The sequence below is a fragment of the Aquarana catesbeiana genome, linkage group LG02 (assembly GCF_042186555.1).
Source record: "Aquarana catesbeiana isolate 2022-GZ linkage group LG02, ASM4218655v1, whole genome shotgun sequence".
In the NCBI taxonomy this organism is placed as follows: Eukaryota; Metazoa; Chordata; class Amphibia; order Anura; family Ranidae; genus Aquarana; species Aquarana catesbeiana.
The window spans coordinates 300,819,032-300,840,046 of record NC_133325.1 but is presented as its reverse complement, the minus strand read 5'-3'; the positions used below and the strand labels follow the sequence as shown (position 1 = coordinate 300,840,046).

The 21,015-nt window shown below is 44.0% G+C and overlaps 1 protein-coding gene across 7 annotated transcripts in view; it reads right to left on the bottom strand.

Annotated features, from left to right (window-relative positions):
* Positions 1–798: 798 nt before the first annotated feature.
* LOC141127797 (serine/threonine-protein phosphatase 2A regulatory subunit B'' subunit beta-like) overlaps positions 799–21,015 on the bottom strand; it is a 117,200-nt gene continuing 96,983 nt past the window's right edge. For 5 of the 7 annotated variants that reach the window (XM_073614577.1, XM_073614578.1, XM_073614581.1 and 2 more), the window contains 2 exons: positions 1,350–2,352; positions 799–1,184 (listed from right to left, as the gene is read on the bottom strand). In XM_073614577.1, the coding sequence (XP_073470678.1) occupies positions 2,208–2,352 (145 nt within the window). In that variant the 3' untranslated portion in view covers positions 799–1,184; positions 1,350–2,207. Of the gene's footprint in view, positions 1,185–1,349; positions 2,353–12,116; positions 12,178–21,015 lie in introns of those variants that run through there. The other 2 variants (XM_073614579.1, XM_073614580.1) reach the window with 1 other exon arrangement.

The window sequence follows — 21,015 nt, the reverse complement described above, 5'->3', positions numbered from 1 at the left end:
GAATTTTCTTCAGCTGGGGAATTTCAAGGGAGGCTTCAAGTAAGTCAGCTAGCACAGTATCTTTTGGTGCCAGGAGTTTGGTGCTCTTCAAACTTAGCACAAGAGACTTCTGGCACTCAATAGGACAGGTATGCACATTTCAGGATCATTAGAAGTCAAGTGAAAAAACAAAACAAAACAAAAAAAACATCTAATTGCAACACAACAGGCACTTCTTTAGTACTGTCCCATATGTGTATTGGGTGGCCTTACTAGCAAATTGTGAGGCTTTGAGATGGTCAGGCCTTCAACTGGGAAATCTGTTCATAAAGTGCATATTAGTGCACTTGGGTTTTAAATTAGAAGCGTCTGAGAGAAACATGTAGGCTGCTGCCATTGCAGACTTTGCCTTTAGGTAGTATTAGTTGCCTGTGTCTCTAGCTTTGAACTACTTTGAGTGACTGATGAGAGAAGTGTGAACTCCTGAAGAGCATACTTGTTCCAAGTCAGTGAGTGAGGCTGCATTCACACCTGCGTGACTAATCATTTTTTTCCACACCAAATAGCTAATGTACCTTTTTCTGGCAGTGAGCTTCGCACATTTTGGCACATGACTCCTACCAGGATTTGGGGTACCATTAAGAATAAACTGTTTTGCAAGCATGACGCACATTTTTCGTGTGTTCTTGGAACACCAAGGTGTGGATGGGGCCTAAAAATGCCTTAAAACCATAAGGTCAGCATGACATCCAGAAATATAGTATTTTCTTGTGGTCATGGCATCCCAAGTATTGTTTCTTAGCAAGGGTACAGTTGGGATTTGGATTTATGAGGCCTTTAACAATATCAGGTTTAGGTTGGGATTTGGCAAGTTTCAAAATTTAATATCATGGGCCTTTTTAGGGTTATATATTAGGGGTGGATTAAAGAGCAGGGATATTATGTTTGACAATACTTTTAACGATTTGTTTTTAGTGCCAAAAATCTCATGATGAGATCGAACCAAAAACCAACATGCCAAGCAGACATTGGAGGTTGGTGTGTGTAAAGTTATCACCTCAGTGTCCCTGATCCTTCACAATACCAGAAATATTCTCTGACCTGCAGACTGCACTTCAATTCTCTCTTCTATGAGACCAGGTAAATAGATCTTGGTCACCATGGCATCAAGAAATACTGTCTATTAACAGTATCCTTCCTGTCACCTTAACGCAGGGGTCTCAGACTGGTGGCCCTCCAGCTGTTGCAAAACTACAAATCCCATGAGGCATTGCAAGGCTGATCATTACAAGCATGACTCCTTCAGGCAGAAGCATGATGGGACTTGTAGTTCCGCAACAGCTGGAGGGCCACCAGTTTGAGAACCCTGCCTTAACACATTACAGTGCTGGACCACACCAAACTAATGAATACCTCTGTCACACTATGCAAAATGCAGCTTGTGCCCGGGTAGCACAGAGTATCTGCCTTTCTAGTATGCAGTTCAAGAACCAGAGCTGATTGATATACATGATGGAACATCAGGTTGAGGGCAGACTGGTAGAGACAGAGGAAGTACAATATATACATTCTAGACATTGTATGTATACTGCTAGGGTTAGTATAATGTATTCTTGTAAGTGCAAAATACTTCTGCCAGAGCAAAAGCCTGTAATAGGCCAATTCAAGTCTATAGAAATAGTAAATTGGAGTGCAGGCTGCATATCCTTGAATGCAAGCATATCGGAGGATCTGGAACACCAAATCAGTTGCTTCCCAAATTAACATTTTAATGTCCCTTATCCATGTTACATTTGGCTATTTTAGGAAAAATTCATTTTAAGCCACTATAAATGGAACATCTATTAAAATAATTTGCTTAACAAAGGGTTAACAATTAGGTCCTCTGGACATTTTTTTTTTAACTTGCATTACCATTCGAACACTAAACTTGTTGCCAGTTTTGCTACACAGAAATGATCAGAAAAGTGGATAGGGAAATTCACATTGTTGAAATACAGGACATTTTCTAGGCAGACCGCACAGCAAAACAAAGTGATACAATAAATATTGTTTTAGCAATAAATACAAAAATATCTGCTTATGCTTATCAGCAGATTGTTATGATGAGTCTTTTAGTAAATCTGTAAAGCATTTATAAAGTGCCGTCCACAGCTAATACATAATAAACTCCAGGGGAATTAACAGACCCGCTGTAGGATGCCCCCTTTTTTACACTGCAGTACTGTTTATTCAAAGTCATCTTCATATTCATATTCTCCTAGGTCAATTTGTGACTGTTCAGAAGGCACGTCCAAGTAGGGTCTTTTATCAGTTCCATATTTCTTTTCATCCACTAGATCGGTCTCTAAGGCATTTAATTCTGTGTCATAACTGAAACAAGAAAAAAATAAGCAATGGAGTTAGGACAAGTTGTCCATGTATATTGTATTGATGTTTTAATCAGAACACAGGACAGAAGTCAAGAGAGACCCCCACATATACACACTCCCACAGCACACCATATTTCCCAGCATTACATATATAGGCACTTCTGAATCTCATCTACCTGCTATTGGGTTGGCACCAGGGTCACACAACATATTTCTTTGGTAATCCAGGAATATCTTCACAATGGAGTTCCTGACTACCCCATAACCCAGGGAATCCAACTACTGTTGCTACAGCCTCGATGATGCAAAGCTCCCTCCATGGCAGACTAACCTGCTAGGCAGTATAATACTATTTGGGACAGCCTACTCTTTAATCATTTGTATTTAAAAAGAATATAAATGAAAAACACAACATTGGTGCATCCATAAACCTTCACAAGCAGATACTGAAAACGGGTTTATTTAAAATGAGCTTGGAGGACTATTCCTTCATTTTAGTGAAAGATTTGCAGTTCTATTTCAATAGGAGTGGTCCAGTCTAGGATTGTATTGTGTGTATACTAGAATGTTATTGTAAACAATCCTATCTGCAATGTACAGTTTGTCAAAAGATTACTGATTTGTAGAGCCAATATAAATTTAGCAGATCTATCATCCAAGGCAATTACTTTTTATTTTTTAAAATGGCTTTAAATGAGGCCATGGAGTATGTTTTCCCAAAGAAATGAATAGCCACATGATCATGGGAGTAAGTAATAGGATTTTTATAACAGTTTACCTGTAAAATCCTTTTCTTTGAAGTACATCAGGGGACACAGAGCCATAGTAATTACTATGTGGGTTATAGGCCACATTCAGGTGATGGACACTGGCACACCCTAAACAGGAAGTTGCCTCCCTATATAACCCCTCCCACTACTGGGAGTACCTCAGTTTTTGTAGCAAAGCAATACACATGTATACCAGAAAGAGGGGCGGGACCTCTGTGTCCTGTGATGTACTTCAAAGAAAAGGATTTTACAGGTAAGCTGTTATAAAAATCCTATTTTCTTAATCGTATATCACGGGACACAGAGCCATAGTAATTACTATGTGGGATGTCCCAGAGCAATGCCAACTGAGGGGAGGGAGACACAACAAAAGTAGGGCAACATGAGATCAGAGGACTTCTACTGCTGCCTGCAGCACAATGCGCCCAAAGGCGACATCCTCATATCTTTTTACTTCCACCTGATAGAATCTGGTAAATGTATAGACTGAAGACCAAGTTGCGGCCTTGCAGATTTGAGCCATGGAGGCTTGGTGATGCACTGCCCACGAAGCAAAAACAGCCCTGGAGGAGTGCGCTTTGATTTGAGAGGGTGGAAGCTACCTCTTTAAATCATAAGCTAGAATGTTTATTTGTCGAATTCATTAAGAAATAGTAGATTTTCAGGCAACACAAACAAAACATCCGTTTTTTGAATCTGAGCCTTTAAGTAGACAAGCCTTTCTGTCGCCTTTAAGTAGACATGGACTGCTCTCACCACATCAAGAGAATGTAGTGATATTTCTTCCATAGAACAGGGTTCTGGAAAAAAAAAAAAAAAAAAAGATGAAGGTAGAACAATATTCTGGTTTAGAAAAAAACCTGACACTACCTACGGTAGACCGTTAGGATGAGGACACAATACTACCTTATCCTTGTGAATAGTATGGCATTTTACAAGAAAGAGCAGCCAACATATGGTTACCAGAAAAACTAGTTTCCTTGTCAAAAGGATCAAGGGAATATGTCGTATCGGCTCAAAAAAGCTGTTTTTGTAATGCCAACAGAACTAAATTCAAGTCCCAAGGCTTCAGAGGTGACCTAACCAGGTTATTAAGCCGCGTTACCCCCTGAAAAAAACTATGAGCCGAGACCTGGCCTTTGAAAGTACTCAAGGCCAGCTTCATTTTTAACCCCATCTGCAGAAAGTCAAGGATTCTACCTATGACATACCCCCTGGGGTGCCAACCCCTGGATTCATCCCAGACTCTATATTATGTGATTCTGGAGGCCGGTTTCCTTGCATTAACCAAGGTAGATACCACTGAACTTGACAGCTCACGTTTCTTTAGAATGTGGGTCTCAATAGCCAACTCGTTACATTTAGTGTTTGTAAGGTAGGATGGAATACCGGACCTTGTGAGAGAAGGTCTGGACGTGGTGGTAGGGTCCATGGGACCCCTACCGCCATCCTTATGATCTCTGCATACCAAGATATCCTGGGCCACAAGAATCACCGACTTTCCTTCCTGCTAGATCCTGCGAAGAAGTCGTGGACGCAGGCAGAATAGGAGGGAATGCATAAATCAGTGAAAACTGATTCCACGGGAACACCAAGGCATCTGTTCCACATGCTAGCGGACCCTTTGTTCTTGACACAAAGTTGTCGATTTCTTTGTTGAACCTGGATTCAAACAGATCTACGTCTGGGATCCCCCATCTTTGACATATTGACAGGAAGATATCGGAGTGAAGGAACCATTGTTCCGGGAACAGCTGCTGGCTACTCAAGTAGTCCGCCTGACAATTTTCTATTCCTAGAATGAAGACCGCCGATAGGCAAAAAAACATTGTTTTCTGCTCAAGATAGGATACGATTCACCTCTCTCTGGGCCGCACAGCTTCTTGTGCCCCCTTGGGGATCGATATAGGTCATTGCTGTGGCATTGTCAGATTGGATCCTGACAGGACAATTCCGTAAACTGAATGTTCAGACCCTCAGGGCCAAGTGCTCTGCCCGAATCTCTAGAATGTTAATGGGCAAGGTAATTTCTGATCTGGACAACTTCTCTTGGACAGTTGCCTCTTCCAGGACTGCTCTCCAACCTAAAAAAGGTTGGCGTATGTTGTTACCACTTTCTAGTAACTGTATGAAGGATTTTCCCCTTTGCAGATTTTTGGTTATTAACCATAAACTGAGGCTCTGGTGTACCTTTGGAGTCAGACACATTGGGAAATCTAAAGCTTGGACCTTCTTGTTCCAAGCAGATAGGATACTGTTTTACAGCAGCCTTGAACAAAACTGAGCATAAGGAACAACCTCGAATGAAGCCACCATCTTTCCCAACAACCTCATGCAAAGCCGAATAGAAGGATTCTTCTTGCTTCGACAACCTAAATCAGATCCTTTATGGCGCTGATCTTTGCCTGGGGCAAGAATACCCTTTTCTGGGTGTATCTATGATCAGACCCAAGTATTCTAGCCTACTTCAAGGTTTTAAAAGAAGATTTCTCTAGGTTGAGAATTCAACTTAGGTATTCCAGGTAGTTGAATGTGGTGACCATACTTTGGTCTAAGCGGGCTACCGACTGGTCTATCAAGAGCAGATCGTCTAGGTAAACTATAATCGTTATACCTTGGGCCATTAATCTGGCTAGAGGACGGGCCAGAAGCTTTGTAAACACTCAAGGTGCAATAGCTAGACCGAAAAGCAGCACTACAAAACTGAAAATGAAGATTTTCTACCTTGAAAAGTAGATATTACTAGTGAGTGGGGAAGTAAGAACATGGAGGTATGCATCCTTGATGTCGATTGACGCCAGAAGTACCCCTCCTTGTAGGATGGAGACAAATGATTGGATTGACTACATGTGAAAAAAAGAACGGATATTCAAGAACCGGTTTAGATTTTTGAGATCCAGAATGGGTTTGACATCTCCATTCGGTTTTGGCACCGTTAAAAAAGGTGTGAACAAAACCCCAACCCCTGCTCTTTCATGGGGACCACCATGATCACTTTTTGACAAAAGATGGTCCAATGCTTGAAAGAAAGACTTTTTTCTCTGGATCCTTGTGAACGTTTGATCTGAGCAAACGAGGAGACGGGAACTCTTGGAACTCCAGTTTGTACCCTGGAGCTATTGAGGAAGTCCCCCATCTGTCTTGATGCTCTTCCTGCCAGATCCTTGAGAACTGCATAAGTATTCCCTCTACTCGAGCGAGCGGGGCGCCTCCTCATAAGGAGGCTTTAGTATTTTGTAGGTTTCCTCCCCCAAGACTTCTTTTGTGCCTGGGGTTGACCCTGAGGATTACTTCTTGAACTTGACGCCAGAGGCCGTCGTGACTGCCTGGAGGCTGATGCCCCTGGCATTGGAGAAGGAGCTTGTTAAAATGAAATATGTTTACTCCTTTTCTTAAATGGCAAAGGGGTACTTTTTCCCCACTGGGAAAGATTTGGGCAATACATCCAAAGAATTTCTAAACAGCCGTTTCACCGCAAAAAGGAAGACTAGCCAGGAGCTTCTTGCATGGCGCTTAGCGAAAGGCGTGAGGCCTGAAGGACAGAATCTCTCATAGTGACTATTGCAAACAAAGCTGCTAGTAGCTTGCCAGATCCTGGGCCTGCTGAACAGAATAACCTTGAGCACCTGTTTAAACTGGTCTCTCAAGGATTGACCAATTACTGTCAGCGCAGGCTGAAACACTCAACCTGCCAGAGAAATAAAGGGTTTAATAGGAATTCCAACTTTTTATCTGTTGGATCCCTAAGCATTTGAGCATTGTCTGCCGGACAAGTCAAACTTTTATTCAGAGAGGATATAGCAGCATCAATTGCTGGTATCCCCACCTCTAGTGAATTTTTGCTCCATAGGTTAAGGTGTGAAAAACTTTAGGAGGAAAAAAATTGCTTATCTGGGTTATCCCACTCAGATACAAAAAGCTTTTCCAGCAATGAATGGACAGGAAAGGAATGCACAGCTTGATGAGGCTTTAGCGAACCCAAACACTCAGTTAAGGGTAGCATAAATGTGGAGCAGACGATTCAGTAAGAAATTGCACCATCAATCTTACAGATTGTGAAGCTGATCCCCCCCGCATTTGACCCCTCAGAAGAGGAGTCATTAGCCTCACCACAGTCCCCTGAGGGAATTCATCTTCTCCCGTCCCCAGTTCCTCAGTCTGAGGGTCCTGGGTAATGGAAGGGAACCTGTCGCATTTTGTTCCACACTGGGATGTGATTAAAGCCGCTAACCTTTTTTCCAATCCTATCATGGCTGAGGAAAAAGACCTCTTTAGCAATATAGACAGGGGCTGCAGTGTTGAAAACAGTTGCAAACATTTCATGGCCCCGATGCTCACTCTGACAAGCCCCCCCCCCTCAGGGGAGAATGCCATTGTAGAGATGAGTAGGCTTTCCAGAGCTTGAGGGAGACCCTTTTAGCCCTTTTTTGGGGTGTTTCAAACCCCCCTTCTGACCATAGCCCGATGCGCAAATGCAGAGGTACTACCAGAAGAAATCGCATGCACTGCTTGAGCAATAGTCCAGCAACTGCCGCTGCTATTAACGCTCAGCCTGATGCTTTTAGTAAATGTGCCAAGGGAATGCCTGTGTCACCAACCTCTTACATGCCCCTTTTTCCTCGTGTTCTTCCGACATCTGCAGCCAGCAAAAATGGAGCTTTTAAATATACTCCCATGCTGGACGTTGCTGCACGCCAACGCCACGCTAAGCCCCGCCCCTTCCGTCACATCGCGCCCCCCTCTCTTTTCAAAACAGGGTTTTCCCACGCGAGCGCGGGCCTCCGATCCGACGGGATCGGCGTGCGTGTGTGTGGGTAGGGGATGGCGAGGAGGAGACCTGTGACAAGCTGCCGTGCAGGAGCGGTGAAAAAAAAAAACGGAGTGGCATCGCCAATCGTTTTGGCTTCCCCCATATCCAGGAAGAGGGGGAGAGCTTTGTCCAGGTGGGGGGTTTTAGTGGAAAAAAAATACCCCCCCCCCAATCTTACTGGAGGTCTGAGCTGCTCGCCGGCTGCTTTTGCTGACACAGCGTGATCTTTGAGGAAAGCATGACAAGGTACGTGCTCTATAAAGCTCCCAGTGGTGACTCTTAGGCATGACAACATTTACTTTTTTTGAAGGAGACATTTCATAAGAAAATTTAAAAATTCCTTAGAAACCTCCACTTACCTTTCCAGCCGCAGGGATTTCTGTGGTAAAACCAACAGACTCAATCTTCACCCCTCATGGTGGGCTCCATTACAAAACCTTCAGGAACCGGGGACCCTCGGGGAACCCACACTCCTAGACCCGTAAAGCACCCCGCCAGTAAAAACTTTATGGCTGAAAACACCAAAGCACTGGATCCCGGGGTCCAGTTCTCTAAAAAGTGAATCGTTACGGGCTAAACCTCGTTTCTTCCACCATGAGGCCCGGGTACCATTCAATTCGACCTGAAAAGACACTTTGAATGGATCCGGCTGTATAGCTAGCCCCAGCAAGGATTGCTCCAGTGGAGCTCAGCACAGCACATCTTTACTCGTGACAAACACCTTAGACACTGGTGAAAAAACTGAGGTACTCCCAGTAGTGTGTGTGGGGGGGGGGGGGGGTTATATGGGGAGGCAACTTCCTGTTTAGGTGTGCCAGTGTCCATAACCTGAAGGTGGCCTATAACCCACATAGTAATTACTATGGCTCTGTGTCCTGTGATGTACGATTAAGAAAGGGAGAGTGCATTTTTGTTGGTCCAGATGGTATGAATGAGCCCCCCATGGTTTTGGGCAGCATTTATTCAGGTTTTCTGTCTTTACTGGGCAACAAAATCTGCTTTAACTAATTCAGCTCCCATATCTGTATACCCTGGTCTAGATAATTTATTTTGCATAAGGGCTAAGGCCTATCGATTCAGCAAAAACGTTCTTTAAGAAAAGAGAATTGTATTAAAATCAAAAGGTTACCGTAGATAAAGTGTAAGTTATATTATTTTTTAAATTTTCCTGTTTACAGTGACTCTGAAATAGTGTTTCACAGCAGTTTTTAGACTTTTTAGTTTTTAGTTTTAGTTTTTTAGATTTTTTTTTCCTTTGTCATCTGGTGATCTGGCCAGTAAAACCTCGTACACACGATCGGATTGTTGGCCAACAGAGCGTCAGACTTTTGTCCGAAGGACGTGTGCCAGGAACTTGTCTTGCATACTAAGGGCACACAATTGTTGGCCAACAAACACAAACGTAGTGACGTACTACGTGGAATTTCAGCTCTTGAGCGCCACCCTTTGGGCACCTTCTTCTAATGTCGTGTTTGGTGAGCATTGATTCCGAGCATGTGTTTGTACTTTGGACTTTTGTGTGACTGACTTGTGTACAGACGATACGAAAATCTGACAACAGACCATTGTGCGCCGAAAATTTACTAGCTTGCCATCCAACATTTGTTGGCGGAAAGTTGGACAACAATTGTCTGAAGGAGCGTACCAACTGTTGGATTTTAGGCCAACAGTCTCATCACACAATTCCCTGCCGAAAATCTGATCGTGTGTACAAGGCTTAAGTCTGTTATTTTTCAAATTCCCTTCGTAGACCAAGCTGTCCAGCAAAAACTGCAGTTAGGTGGTTGAGACAAAAAACATTTACCACTGACTGGGGTGCCTACAATGGTTAGCCTTTATCAATTTAGGTAAATCTTATCCCAAAAGCGAAAAAAATTAAAACTTGCTCCATCTGATTAAAAAGCATTAGCTAGAGGTCGTCTGTGCAAGAAAGATCTATATACATACCTATCTTCGTGCTGCTCCAGTCTGGTTACGGGATCTCCACTGTCAGCCAGCGCCGGCTTACAGGGGAGAGGACAGCGTGCTCAACAGTGGCTGGCAATGCCCATCCATGGTCGGCGCCATCTCCTCCCATCTACAGCTCCTGCTAGCTGAAACAGGGGAGTCGGATTATGTAACTGGACCGAAACAATCTGAAAATGGGCAAGCATACAGAACTTTCTTATACAGGTTAGTCTGAATAAGTGTTTGGGGGGGGTTTAAGCATTTTTAAAAGTAATTGGGTTTTGACTTGAGTTCTACTTTAAATTTGTTTCACGTCTATCATAATTTGCTAGCTGATCTAACACTACCTTCTCCCCAGATTGGCAATGCTGGTGTCCAAAAGGTGTTCCATTGCTCCTCGAGTGGAGACACCCTCAGACAGAAAGTGTATTACTGGTCAGACCACTAGTTGAAAATGAAGGAAAGAAAGCATGAAAGAAAAACAAGTACAGATTGGTAAGCTGCAATATCTTATTTTTTTTTGTTTTTAGGTTTAATACTGCTTTATAAAAAACACACATAAAATAGTTAGTCTAAATATATTCTGGGAAGTTAACTAAGCTTCCTGCACCATTGTAATGGGGGGGGGGGGGGGGATGGGCAGACCGATCAGAGCTGGCTGCTCCAGCTCTTATGTTCTCTGTTCTGTGCCTGTCACAGACACATAACAGAGAACTGATGGCCCCTAATTAATCACTTCTGGACCAGCCGCCGCAGTTTTACTGCAGCGAGTTGGCTCGGCAGGGCAAATCAAGGTTACCTTACATCGCTTCACCTTTTGGCCATCAGGGGCACGTAAAACACACAAATACCGGTTCTTTCAGGGGAGTAGAGAGAGATACCGATCTCTCTCCTACTAGACATTCCCATCCCCCTACAGTCGGAACACACATTAGGGAACACAGTTAACCCCTTGATCGCCCCCTAGTGTTAACCCCTTCCCTGCCAGCGACATTTATACAGTAATCAGTGCATTTTTATAGCACTGATCGCTGTATAATTGTCAACGGTCCCAAAAATGTGTCAAGTGTCCAATTTGTCCGCTGCAATAATCGCAGTCCTGATAAAAATCGCAGATCACCATTACTAGTAAAATAAATAATACAAATGGCATAAATCTATCCCCTATTTAGTAGACGCTATAACTTTTGCGCAAACCAATCAATATACGCGTACTGCGATTTTTTTAACCAAAAATATGTACAAGAATACTTATCGGCCTAAATTGTGGAAAAAATTTGTTTTTTTGAAAATAAATGTGGGATATTATAGCAAAAAAGTAAAAGATAGTGTTTTTTTCAAAATTGACGCTTTTCTTTTGTTTATAGCGCAAAATATAAAAACCGCAGAGGTGATCAAATACCACCAAAAGAAAGCTCTATTTGTGGGAAAAAAAGGAAGTCAATTTTGTTTGGGTACAGCGTCGCACGACAGCGTAATTGTCAGTTAAAGCAACGCAGTGCCATTTTGCAAAAAATGGCCTGGTCATTGAGCAGCCAAATCTTCCGGGGCTGAAGTGATTAACAAAGGGGCTTGTGCTTGCAGAAGAACTCTGTTAATTCCTCACATTGTGCTCAGGTTTTGTTTTATAACAAACGTCTGTCTTAACACAGACCAGGCTGACAAAATGCCAGCTGGTCCCAGGGATTTCAGACACCCCTGGAGCTGTAGGAGGAAGTCTACAAGGTCCAAATTCCATAACTGTTTAAGATGGACATGCAAGAATTTTCAATCTATACAAACTTTTATAGATACCAAAAACTATAAGTATCAGGGCCAACCTATCTGGTCAAGCTATATCCAAGTAGGTTATTGCACTACATAGTTAATACGTTTACAGGAGATTGTACAATCAGAATATAAAATTTTAATGGCCATTATGTGTAGCATACTAGTTCCTATTCTGCTACATAAGTAGTATTCCTGTTTTTTTCTGGGATGGCGTTAATGAAATTCATTTGGTATCTTTTAAAGCCATCTATCCAAATCAAAAGGAGAGGTTAAATATGAAGCGAATATGAGAGAATACCAAACACATTTCCCAGGGATCAAACTAGTGGACATTATAGTTTTCTATATACCCGTGTGCGTGGATAATTTGTTTTAGGTTTGGATGGAGAGTTGCAGGATATACAAAATACATTTTATTGGCTAAAACATGAAGGCTTCTGGCCTAGGAAACAAGAAAGGTAATCTTACCGGGAATTGCATTTCCATGTAACCCCCATGACAGCACCACCAAGAGATAGGCCCAGCCCACCTGAAGGGACAGGAAGCAGAGAGGTTAACTTGCCTCTCCACATTACATAGCCTAGTGCATTACAATTAACACTTTCAAGTTATATTTCATTTGTATTGGGTACATGGATGGTGTTGCTGCTGTAATGGATGAGGTTACATGGAACTAGACTGAAAAATAACCAACTTTTTTCACCAATTACTGTGCCAAAAACAAATACCCACCCACCCTATGGAACCCAATATCTCTGCCCAATGAAACTATATTGCTCCCACAGAGCACGCTATAAGCTGGCTAGTAAAATTTGGCCCAAGATCCAGAAAATTACCTTAGCTTCATTTAAAGCTATAGTAAACCCCATAAAAAAAAAAAAAAAAAAAAAAAAGGCACCGGGCAGTTTAAGTCACACTGTCACTGCTGAAGGTGCTTTCATCTCCACCTGGTCTTCCTTCCGGGTTCGCGGGCTTCGGCAATATAAATGGCTTAGCCGGCGATGACATCACTCCTGTGCGTGCGCGTGGGAGTCCCCGTTTATGGCACGGCTCTGAAGCAATGGCATGCCCGTGCCGTTCCTTCAGGGCGCATGTGCTGGTGATGTCACCAGCTGCATCTAAAGTAAAGATTTCTTAAACGTGCATACTTACTGTACCTATGGGTAAGCTTTATAACGCTTACCTGTAGGTAAAAATACTACAAGGGAGTTTACTCCCACTTTAAGCTTTAGGTTACTTTTAAAATGTAAGAATTACCACCTTATCTTAAAGAAAACATTTAAAGCAACTTTCTAAACACAAGATTATACATAACAGCCCAAGTTAACTATCAGCACTTGTTGCTGAAGTCATTCTAAATAATGAAATAACTTACAGTAGGTCATTTCAAGGAATTAGATGTTACAGCCACACTCCAGGAAGAAAAAAAAAAAAAGAAAAAAAACTTTGCAGAAGGGTTTTAAAGGTTTTGATTGTATAGTCCAAAAAAAAAAAAAATAGATTTTTGTTACTCACTGTAAAATCCCTTGACAGACACAGCTCTTCACTTCTTTGACCATAGGGTTTTATATCGCTACCTACAGTAGGACACTAGGCCGAAAAGAACAGAGCCTATGGGCAGTCCTATCTGGTATAAAACCCATCTGCTATAGGCAAACCAGTTAGCCACAAAGCAAGGAAGCATAAACTCAGACAGAAGGGTAGGTGCAGTGTCTGTCAATTAAAAGACAAAAAGGGATTTTACGGTAACAAAAATCCTGTTTTCTCTTGTGTTCAATGATGGACACAGCTCTTCATTTATTTGACCATAGGGATAACCTAAAGCAGTGCCTCAACGGAAGAGTGGGCAAACCAAACAAGGACAACCAGGCAAACATGCCAATCACCAAAATATTCCAGAGGGGGCAAACAAGGAACGTTAAACAGCAGCCTGCAAAACCTTGACGCCAAAACAAGCACCTGAAGATTCAAGCACATCAACTTTGTTACATTTTGTAAAAGTGTCCACAGAGGACCAGGTAGAAACCTTGCAGATGTGAGACACAGACCCCAATGTTGGCACGCCCAGGAGGCACTAATCTCCTTAGTGGAGTGCGCCGGAACGGGGAAGGAAAGAGCTCGACCCTTAATGGCGTATGCCTAAACAATCATCTGCCGAATCCAACGGGAAATAGTGGGAGAGGCGGCAGCCAAGCCTGTGTGCCATCTGTGAGCACAAAAAGAGAATCTGACCTCTGGAAGAAAGCTGTAGCAGACAAGTATACACAAACCACCCGATCCATGTCCAAGGAGTGCAACTCAACCTCCTTAAAATATGGCCTCATTAAGGTGAAAATCCAACATCACCTTTGGGAGGAAGGCTCAGACAGAGGATCACCATATCCTTTTGCAAGATTAATGGGGAGACTTACAAGATAAGGCTGCCAGTTCTGACAAATCACCTTGCCGAAGTGATTGTAACCAAGAAGAAAAAAAACTTTGAGAAAAAGAGTAAGCAAGGGAATATCCCGAATGCTCTCAGGAGGGAAGATTCTGGAGAACCAAAAAAACAAAATTAGGTCCCACGGTGGCAATGGGGAAAGCACCCCGTTAAAAGTACGAATAAAAGCGTGAATGGTCAAATAACGCTGAAAGGTGATCACAAGGGCAGAAACCTGGCCCTTAATGGTACTCAAGGCAAGCTTTTGTTAGCCCCCATTAGAGAAAGGCTAAAACCCAAGCCACCAAGAAGGAGCGGGGATTGACCCCCAGAGCCTCGCACTAGGCAATATAAGCCTTTTAAGTGCGATAAGTCATCTGAGAAGTAGACTTGCGTGCCATCAACATTGTGGGGATCACCAACCCCAACAACCCTCTGTTCCTCAAAACTTGGTTTTCAATAGCCATGCTGTCAAAGCCAGAGATGATAAAGCGAGATGGTAAAGCAAGGTGGTAGGCTGGACCTCGGGGCAGGAGGTCCTCTTGAAGAGGCAAGCACCTTTAGAGAAGGAAACATGTAAATGAGGCAATACTGATCCCATGGCGCCACCAGTGCATTCACTGCATCCGCCAGGGGGTCCCTCACTCTCGCTGAGAACGTTAGTACTTTCCGGTTGAGGAAAGACAGCAGAAGATCCACGTCTGGTCTCCCTGTCATGACTACCATTCAGTGAAGCACAAGCACGGAGAAGGGAGACCCTTATCGACCAGTCCAGATGATCTGGTTGTCCAGGGAAGCAAGAGATTTGTCCCATTTTGATTTTCCTCTGCAGAACCCGCCTATGGAACTGCGCATACAGGACCACATCAAAAGGTGGACACCATAAGACCCAGAGCCTGCATGCAGGACTGCAGGGAGGTCAGATTGCAGTTCAAGAGCAGCTGGAGAGCAGTCCCAAGTTTCCGGAGCTTAACTGCCAGTAAGGGAACACCCTGACCTTTGCCTGGTATCAGGCCCAGATATTCCAACCTCTGGGTTGGTTTCAAGGCAGAATTCTTGAGGTTCAACAACCATCTGAAGTCCTGCAGGTAGCACATCGTGATCTCCAGGTGTCCACCAGTGCAGAATGAGTCTGGTTACCTGGACGACCTGCTCGTGCAAACGCAATCACAGCAATACCCCAATGCCTCAGTAACGCAAGGACTGGGGCCCAACACCTTGGTGAGTAACTAGAAAGCAGAGGCATGATCAAAAGGGAGCTCACAAATTGATAATGTGCATCCTCGACTACTAAGCGTAAAACACGGACATCTCTCGCAAATGGGAATGTGCAGGTATGTATCTTTGACGTCTATGGAAGCCAGAAAAGTCCCTTGATGAAGGGAGGCCATCACCAAACAAATGGATTCCAACTTGAATTTCTGTACCTGCACAAGGCAATTCAGGGCCTTGAGGGAGTGGATCAGGCACCTGGACAATCACTTCCTAGAGAAGCAGCCCCGTACAGGACCAAAGGTGGGAGATGAAGATTTTCTCTGGTGGAGGAAAATAAAATCCTATTTTGTAGCAAGACACAATCAGTTAGTGGACCCAATTGTCAGCAATGAGGGAGATCCGCGGACCCGTGAAACCAGCGAAGATGACCACCCCCACCCTGGAAATGGTTGGGGGCAAACCTTCATGCTAAGGAGTACTTGTCCATGGACTTGAAGTTTTTTTGGGGCCCAGATCACTTGGCACCCTTGTCAGAGGAGGCAGAGGAAAAAAAAGCCTTATGCCGTGTACACACGAGTAGTTTTGCCATCGGAAAAAACTCTGAAGGTTTCTCCGACGGAATTCAAGCTGTCTTGCATACACACCGTCACACGAAATTCCGACCATCAAGAACGCGGTGACGTACAATGGGACAACACATATGACATCTTGTAATTGCTTCAGAGCATGCATCATTTTTGGTACGTCGGAACAGCATACAGACGAGCGGTTTTCCCGATAGGAATTTGTTCCGTCGGAAAAATATAGATGTTCTCTATCCAAGTCCGTCTGAATTTTGGACGTAAAAAGTCCAATGGGGCATACACACGGTCGGAATTTACGATGAAAAGCTCCCATCAGACTTTTTGTGACGGACATTCCGTTCGTGTGTACGCGGCATTACGTGCAGTGTCAGAAGGCCCAGATTTCCGAAGCGATTCATTCACTTCTTGACCTGTGGGAGGAAGAAATTTTTGCCAACCATAAGGCTCTTGATGTATTCATCAAACGGAGCACCGATGAGACGTTCATTCTTGAAGAGCAGGTCCTCCAGGGCCTTTTTAGATGTCTGGTCAGGAGACCAACATTTAAACCAAAAGCACCCACCGAAACACCACTGCCGAGACAGAGCTCGGAAAGTAGCAGGGCTGCATCCAAGGATCCTTCACATAGGTACTTCAGGACCTGAACCAACTAGTCCGCCAGTTACACATATACCTGGGACACCTGTTCAGGATTCAGACCTTTTCCCAGAATCTTGGCCTATTCAGTAAGCCTCAGACAAAGGAAAAGAAACAGCGCTTCTAAGTGCAGTATGGATAAACCATTTGATAAGACAAAAGTGAAACTACTCACAAAAGGAGCATGAATTCAAGCATCATAGTAGTAATCCTGCAGCAGGATCCGGAGGTGGTGTTCTCCTGAATGTCTTTGTCTCTGTGGTGCAGCTGACTGCTCATGCAGGTGGATTCCAGCATTCGCAGCCTCTAAGAACAGCGGGGAACACAGGGGAGATCAGAGATGACGTCACTTCCGGGTGCAGGATGAGAGGAGGCGGCTTCGCGGTGAAAGCATGCATGCGCCTTCCTCAGGCCATGGCCTGAGGAAGGAGCATGCATGCTCCGAACGGTAAGCCGCTTTCTCTCATCCTGCACTTGGAAGAGACGTCATCTCTGATCTCCCCTGTTCCCAGAGGCTGCAAATGCTGGAATCCAGAATGAGAAGCAGGATACCCTCTACAGGGGCCTGTGGGCAGGAAAAAGGACGTGTGGCTTTTAAGCAGACCCCAACAGCCCTGACCACATCTAGACAACAAAGAGCAAGTTCGTTGTCATGTTTTAGAACAGGAGAAAGGGAAGAATTTCCTCAGTGGGGTGGAAAGGCTGTCCTAAAACCACTTTGTCCTTGTGTAAAACAAGAAAAGGCTCTTTACAGGAAAGAGCTGCCAACTCAAATACAGTATGCCTAAAAAATGCAATGGCTTTGAGGACTGCAATAGCTCAAGGGAAAAAGCATACACCTTTCCCTTGAGGGTACTCAGGGTCAGATGCTAGTCAAGACCAGCTTGAAGAAAGACCAAAGTGACCAAAGCGAGTGATCAAGCATTCACTGTGACTCAGCTTCCTGTCTTGCACCAAGCAATGTAAGCCTTCCATGTGCGACTGTACAATCTAAAGTTGGGTAAGCACTAGCAGAATTGAAAAAAATAAAATAAAAATAAAATAAATTTGTATGAAAAATGCTTAGAACATTTGAATGTCATTCAAAAGTAGTTCAAGATTTCTTTTGCCTCTAACATTTGGAACGAATGGACTTTACAGAGCAAAAAACCACAAACATGGTAAGAAACTCGTACATGCGAGAATTTTTTTCCATCCTGTGCCTTTGAATTTTCTAGTTGCTGCAGTTGAAAACAAACATTGATTTGACACCACTAATGATTATAAAAAGGAACATTCTTAAAATGAAAAATGTTGAATGAAAAATTCTACTAGTGTATACCCAGCTTTACAGGAGTTGGGATTTTCTTGCTCTGCATAAGGAGGGAATAAAATTCAGAATACCACCTATCCTTTTCGGCTCCATCTGCACAGCCGTTTTGCCACGGTGCGAATCCCAGCAGTGGGAATCAATCAATTTATGCTGCTGGGTTTGACAGGCCACCAAGCCTGTACACTGCAAAGACAGGCTGTTGTGGGATGCAGCCATTTGTGCCTGGTAGCACAGTCAGCGATTATCTGAGGTGATTGTCGCTGGATGCGTGTTTTGTGCAGCTGCTCACTGGCTGTGCTAACATGCATAACCGCGGCTGCAGGCAGTCTATCAATGCAGTGTAAGAGCCTGGTGACCACAGCTGTCCGCTTGCAGACTGGTGCAAACAGATGTCCCCCCCAACTCAAAAAAAAAAAAAAAAAAAAAGAGTGAGGGCACCCTTATATTGTGGAGAGGGTTTCTAGACAGACTCAGTGGATTTGGGAGTCCAGGGCTTGCGATGAAAGGAAGTGCTAAGCTTTGGTTTGGACACAAACAAATGGGGAGAATGAAAATAACTTATTTGCTAAGACATAGTTGTAGGAATAGGAGACTTGGGGTTTTTTTGTGGGTAAAAGTTATTTTTCCTGCGACTTCCTTGATGAATTTATCAAGGGATTTCCCCAAACAGGCGTTCAACAAAAGCATGTGCAAAAGACGCTTTTTACAAAAAAAGTTCGGCATTCCATGCTTTTTTCCACAAGATCCTACACATACTGTATATGCACAAACAGGGCCGGTGCTACCATAAGGCAGCACAGGCAGCTGCCTTAGGGTGCCAAGCTAGGGGGTGGGTGGTAAAATGCCCCCTTGCCTCTGTAGACAGACCCCCATGCTCCATGTCCTGGACTCTGAACACCATCCGCATCCTCCATGCACCCATTCCCGATCCGCTCGCATTTCTCTGGTGCATTAGTCTCTTTCGCTTACTCACAGCATTTAGCCCTCTCTCCGCCCCCACAACTCTGCCTTGCCTTTGCTCAGCCTGCATTTCCAGCAGTGGCGGGAACTTCAGGGGTTGAAATTGCTCCAGGGTGCCGGTGTGGCCGCCGTGGAAGGCAACTGCAAACATCTGCTACTTGTCCCGAGTGTCAACCATTCAATGAAGGGCTTCAGTCAGGTCAGTGCGGTGGCGGCCGGCAGATTGTTTGTTCAGATAATTGTGCAGGAGGCCGACGGCTCTTCTCCCATCACCTCAGAAGCTGCTGCTAGCGAGGATTGAGAAGGAGGAGGAGGAGGAGGAGTGAGAACGAGGGGAGGAAGGAAGGGTTCATGGCTGCTACACACTGTAGGTGAGTGTTATCAAGCCTGGGGAGATCTATGCTTATCTGCTCCATAGCTCAGGCAGTGAACAGGGAATATGGCAGGTTCACAGTAACCAAAGCTCACACTTGACACTGATGGAAGTAGTGGGACACATGCAATTATTTACAACATACTTGCCAAACAATTTACATTATATGCAAGATTATTTTCATGTCAAGATGCTATAGCTCAGCCACATCTCTCATGGGCCAGCGCAAGACACCATCAGATTTGATCAGTATTAACAGTATGAAAGTGGAGTAACGCATAAAGTACAGGCCAGGGGAAAGGACATATCCAGGAGGCTTAAAGCGGTAGTAAACCATGGCCGTGACAAAAAAAAAAAAATCCCCTGCAAGGAATTGCATAAAGTGCTAGTATGCATTGCATACTAGCATCTTATGAAAGATTTACCTTAGAACAAAGCCCTACAGTGGCACACCATCACTGCTGACAGGGCTTCTATCTTCACCCGGTCTTCCTTCTGTGTTCGCAGGCTCCAGCACCTTGATTGGCCAAACCGCGATGACACGCGGTAGTCCTAGCCATGGCACAACACTCTGAAGGAATGGCACAGGAATGCCATTCCTTCAGAGCACATGCACCCATGATGTCACCAGCTGCCAAGAGTGAATATCTCCTAAAAGGTGCACATTTATGAGATATTCATCTAACTTACAGGTAAGCTTTATTTTAAGCATGGAAGTTAAAAAAAAAAAAAAAAAAAAACTACCGCTTTTAAGGCTGTTTAGCAGACACCGTTGGGTGCTGGAGGGGGGGGGGCGCTAAAATGCACCTTCGCATAAGTAGACAAAAATCCTTGCACCGGGGCCCTGTGTAAGGATATAAAGGACAAAGGACATGCTAGAGACTTGGAGAATTGCAGTCGACACAAAATGATAATGCTGATGGAATCAGCTGTAATTGTTCCAAGAGCAAAACCTCAAAAGGTAGATTTAATGTTTGCTATTCAGGTGTCCTGTCCAGTTGTCAATAGTCTGGAAAAATGGACATAGCAGCAGCTGGCTCCACAGCAGGACCTTCAAGGGCAAAAAAGGGCTATTTCTATCAAAAAAATATTTCATAGGATAAATTGAGCAAGAGCTGGGAGAGAATATGGTTTAGAATGGGGTTAGTCAAAAAGTGCATGATGTGTGTGTGCATATTGGAAAAGTCTGTGGACTTAAGCAGGGTATAACTACACAACTCAGTGGGATCTCCCCTGCTGTGCTATTGTTTTCTTCCATAATACATAGATCAGTTCTGCAGCTTTAGGCTGAAAGCGCTGACTGAAAGCTGGTTAACCAGCATCTGAATGTTTGATGGAAGCCAGTCGTTTGTTCAACGGAAGCTGGTCTGAGAGCAGTACACAGCCAAGTCCTACTGATTTTCGGTATGTGTGTACCCAGCTTTAGCCAAGTTTTTAGTGCCCATTAGGACCTGTTTAGTCTGTGGAGAGCCAGGTGCTGTTGGGAAAAGACAAGACTAGTGCATAACACTTCAATTAGCATGCCCACAGTACAGAGCATTTGATGTGAAGCCACAGCTTGGACCTCATAAAATCCTGGGCACATCCTGTGCAGCTTCTACTACAAAATCAGGGTCTGCAATACCTTCGTTCATAATATCCTCAAGTAAAGCAGGTTCTTCTTCTAAATTCTGAACTGGGTCAGAGGGACATGGATTTGTACCATTTCTGGCCTCTAGAAACCAAAAGGTTGTAGAAGTACAGGAAACTTCCAAAGAATTCAGGCACAATGGCAGAGAAATCTGCTTTTGTCAGGCAAGCCAAATTTTGTGTGCCTGAGAGGGAGCCAGAGTAAAATAATGGAAGTGGTGTCGTGAAAGGACAAAGCT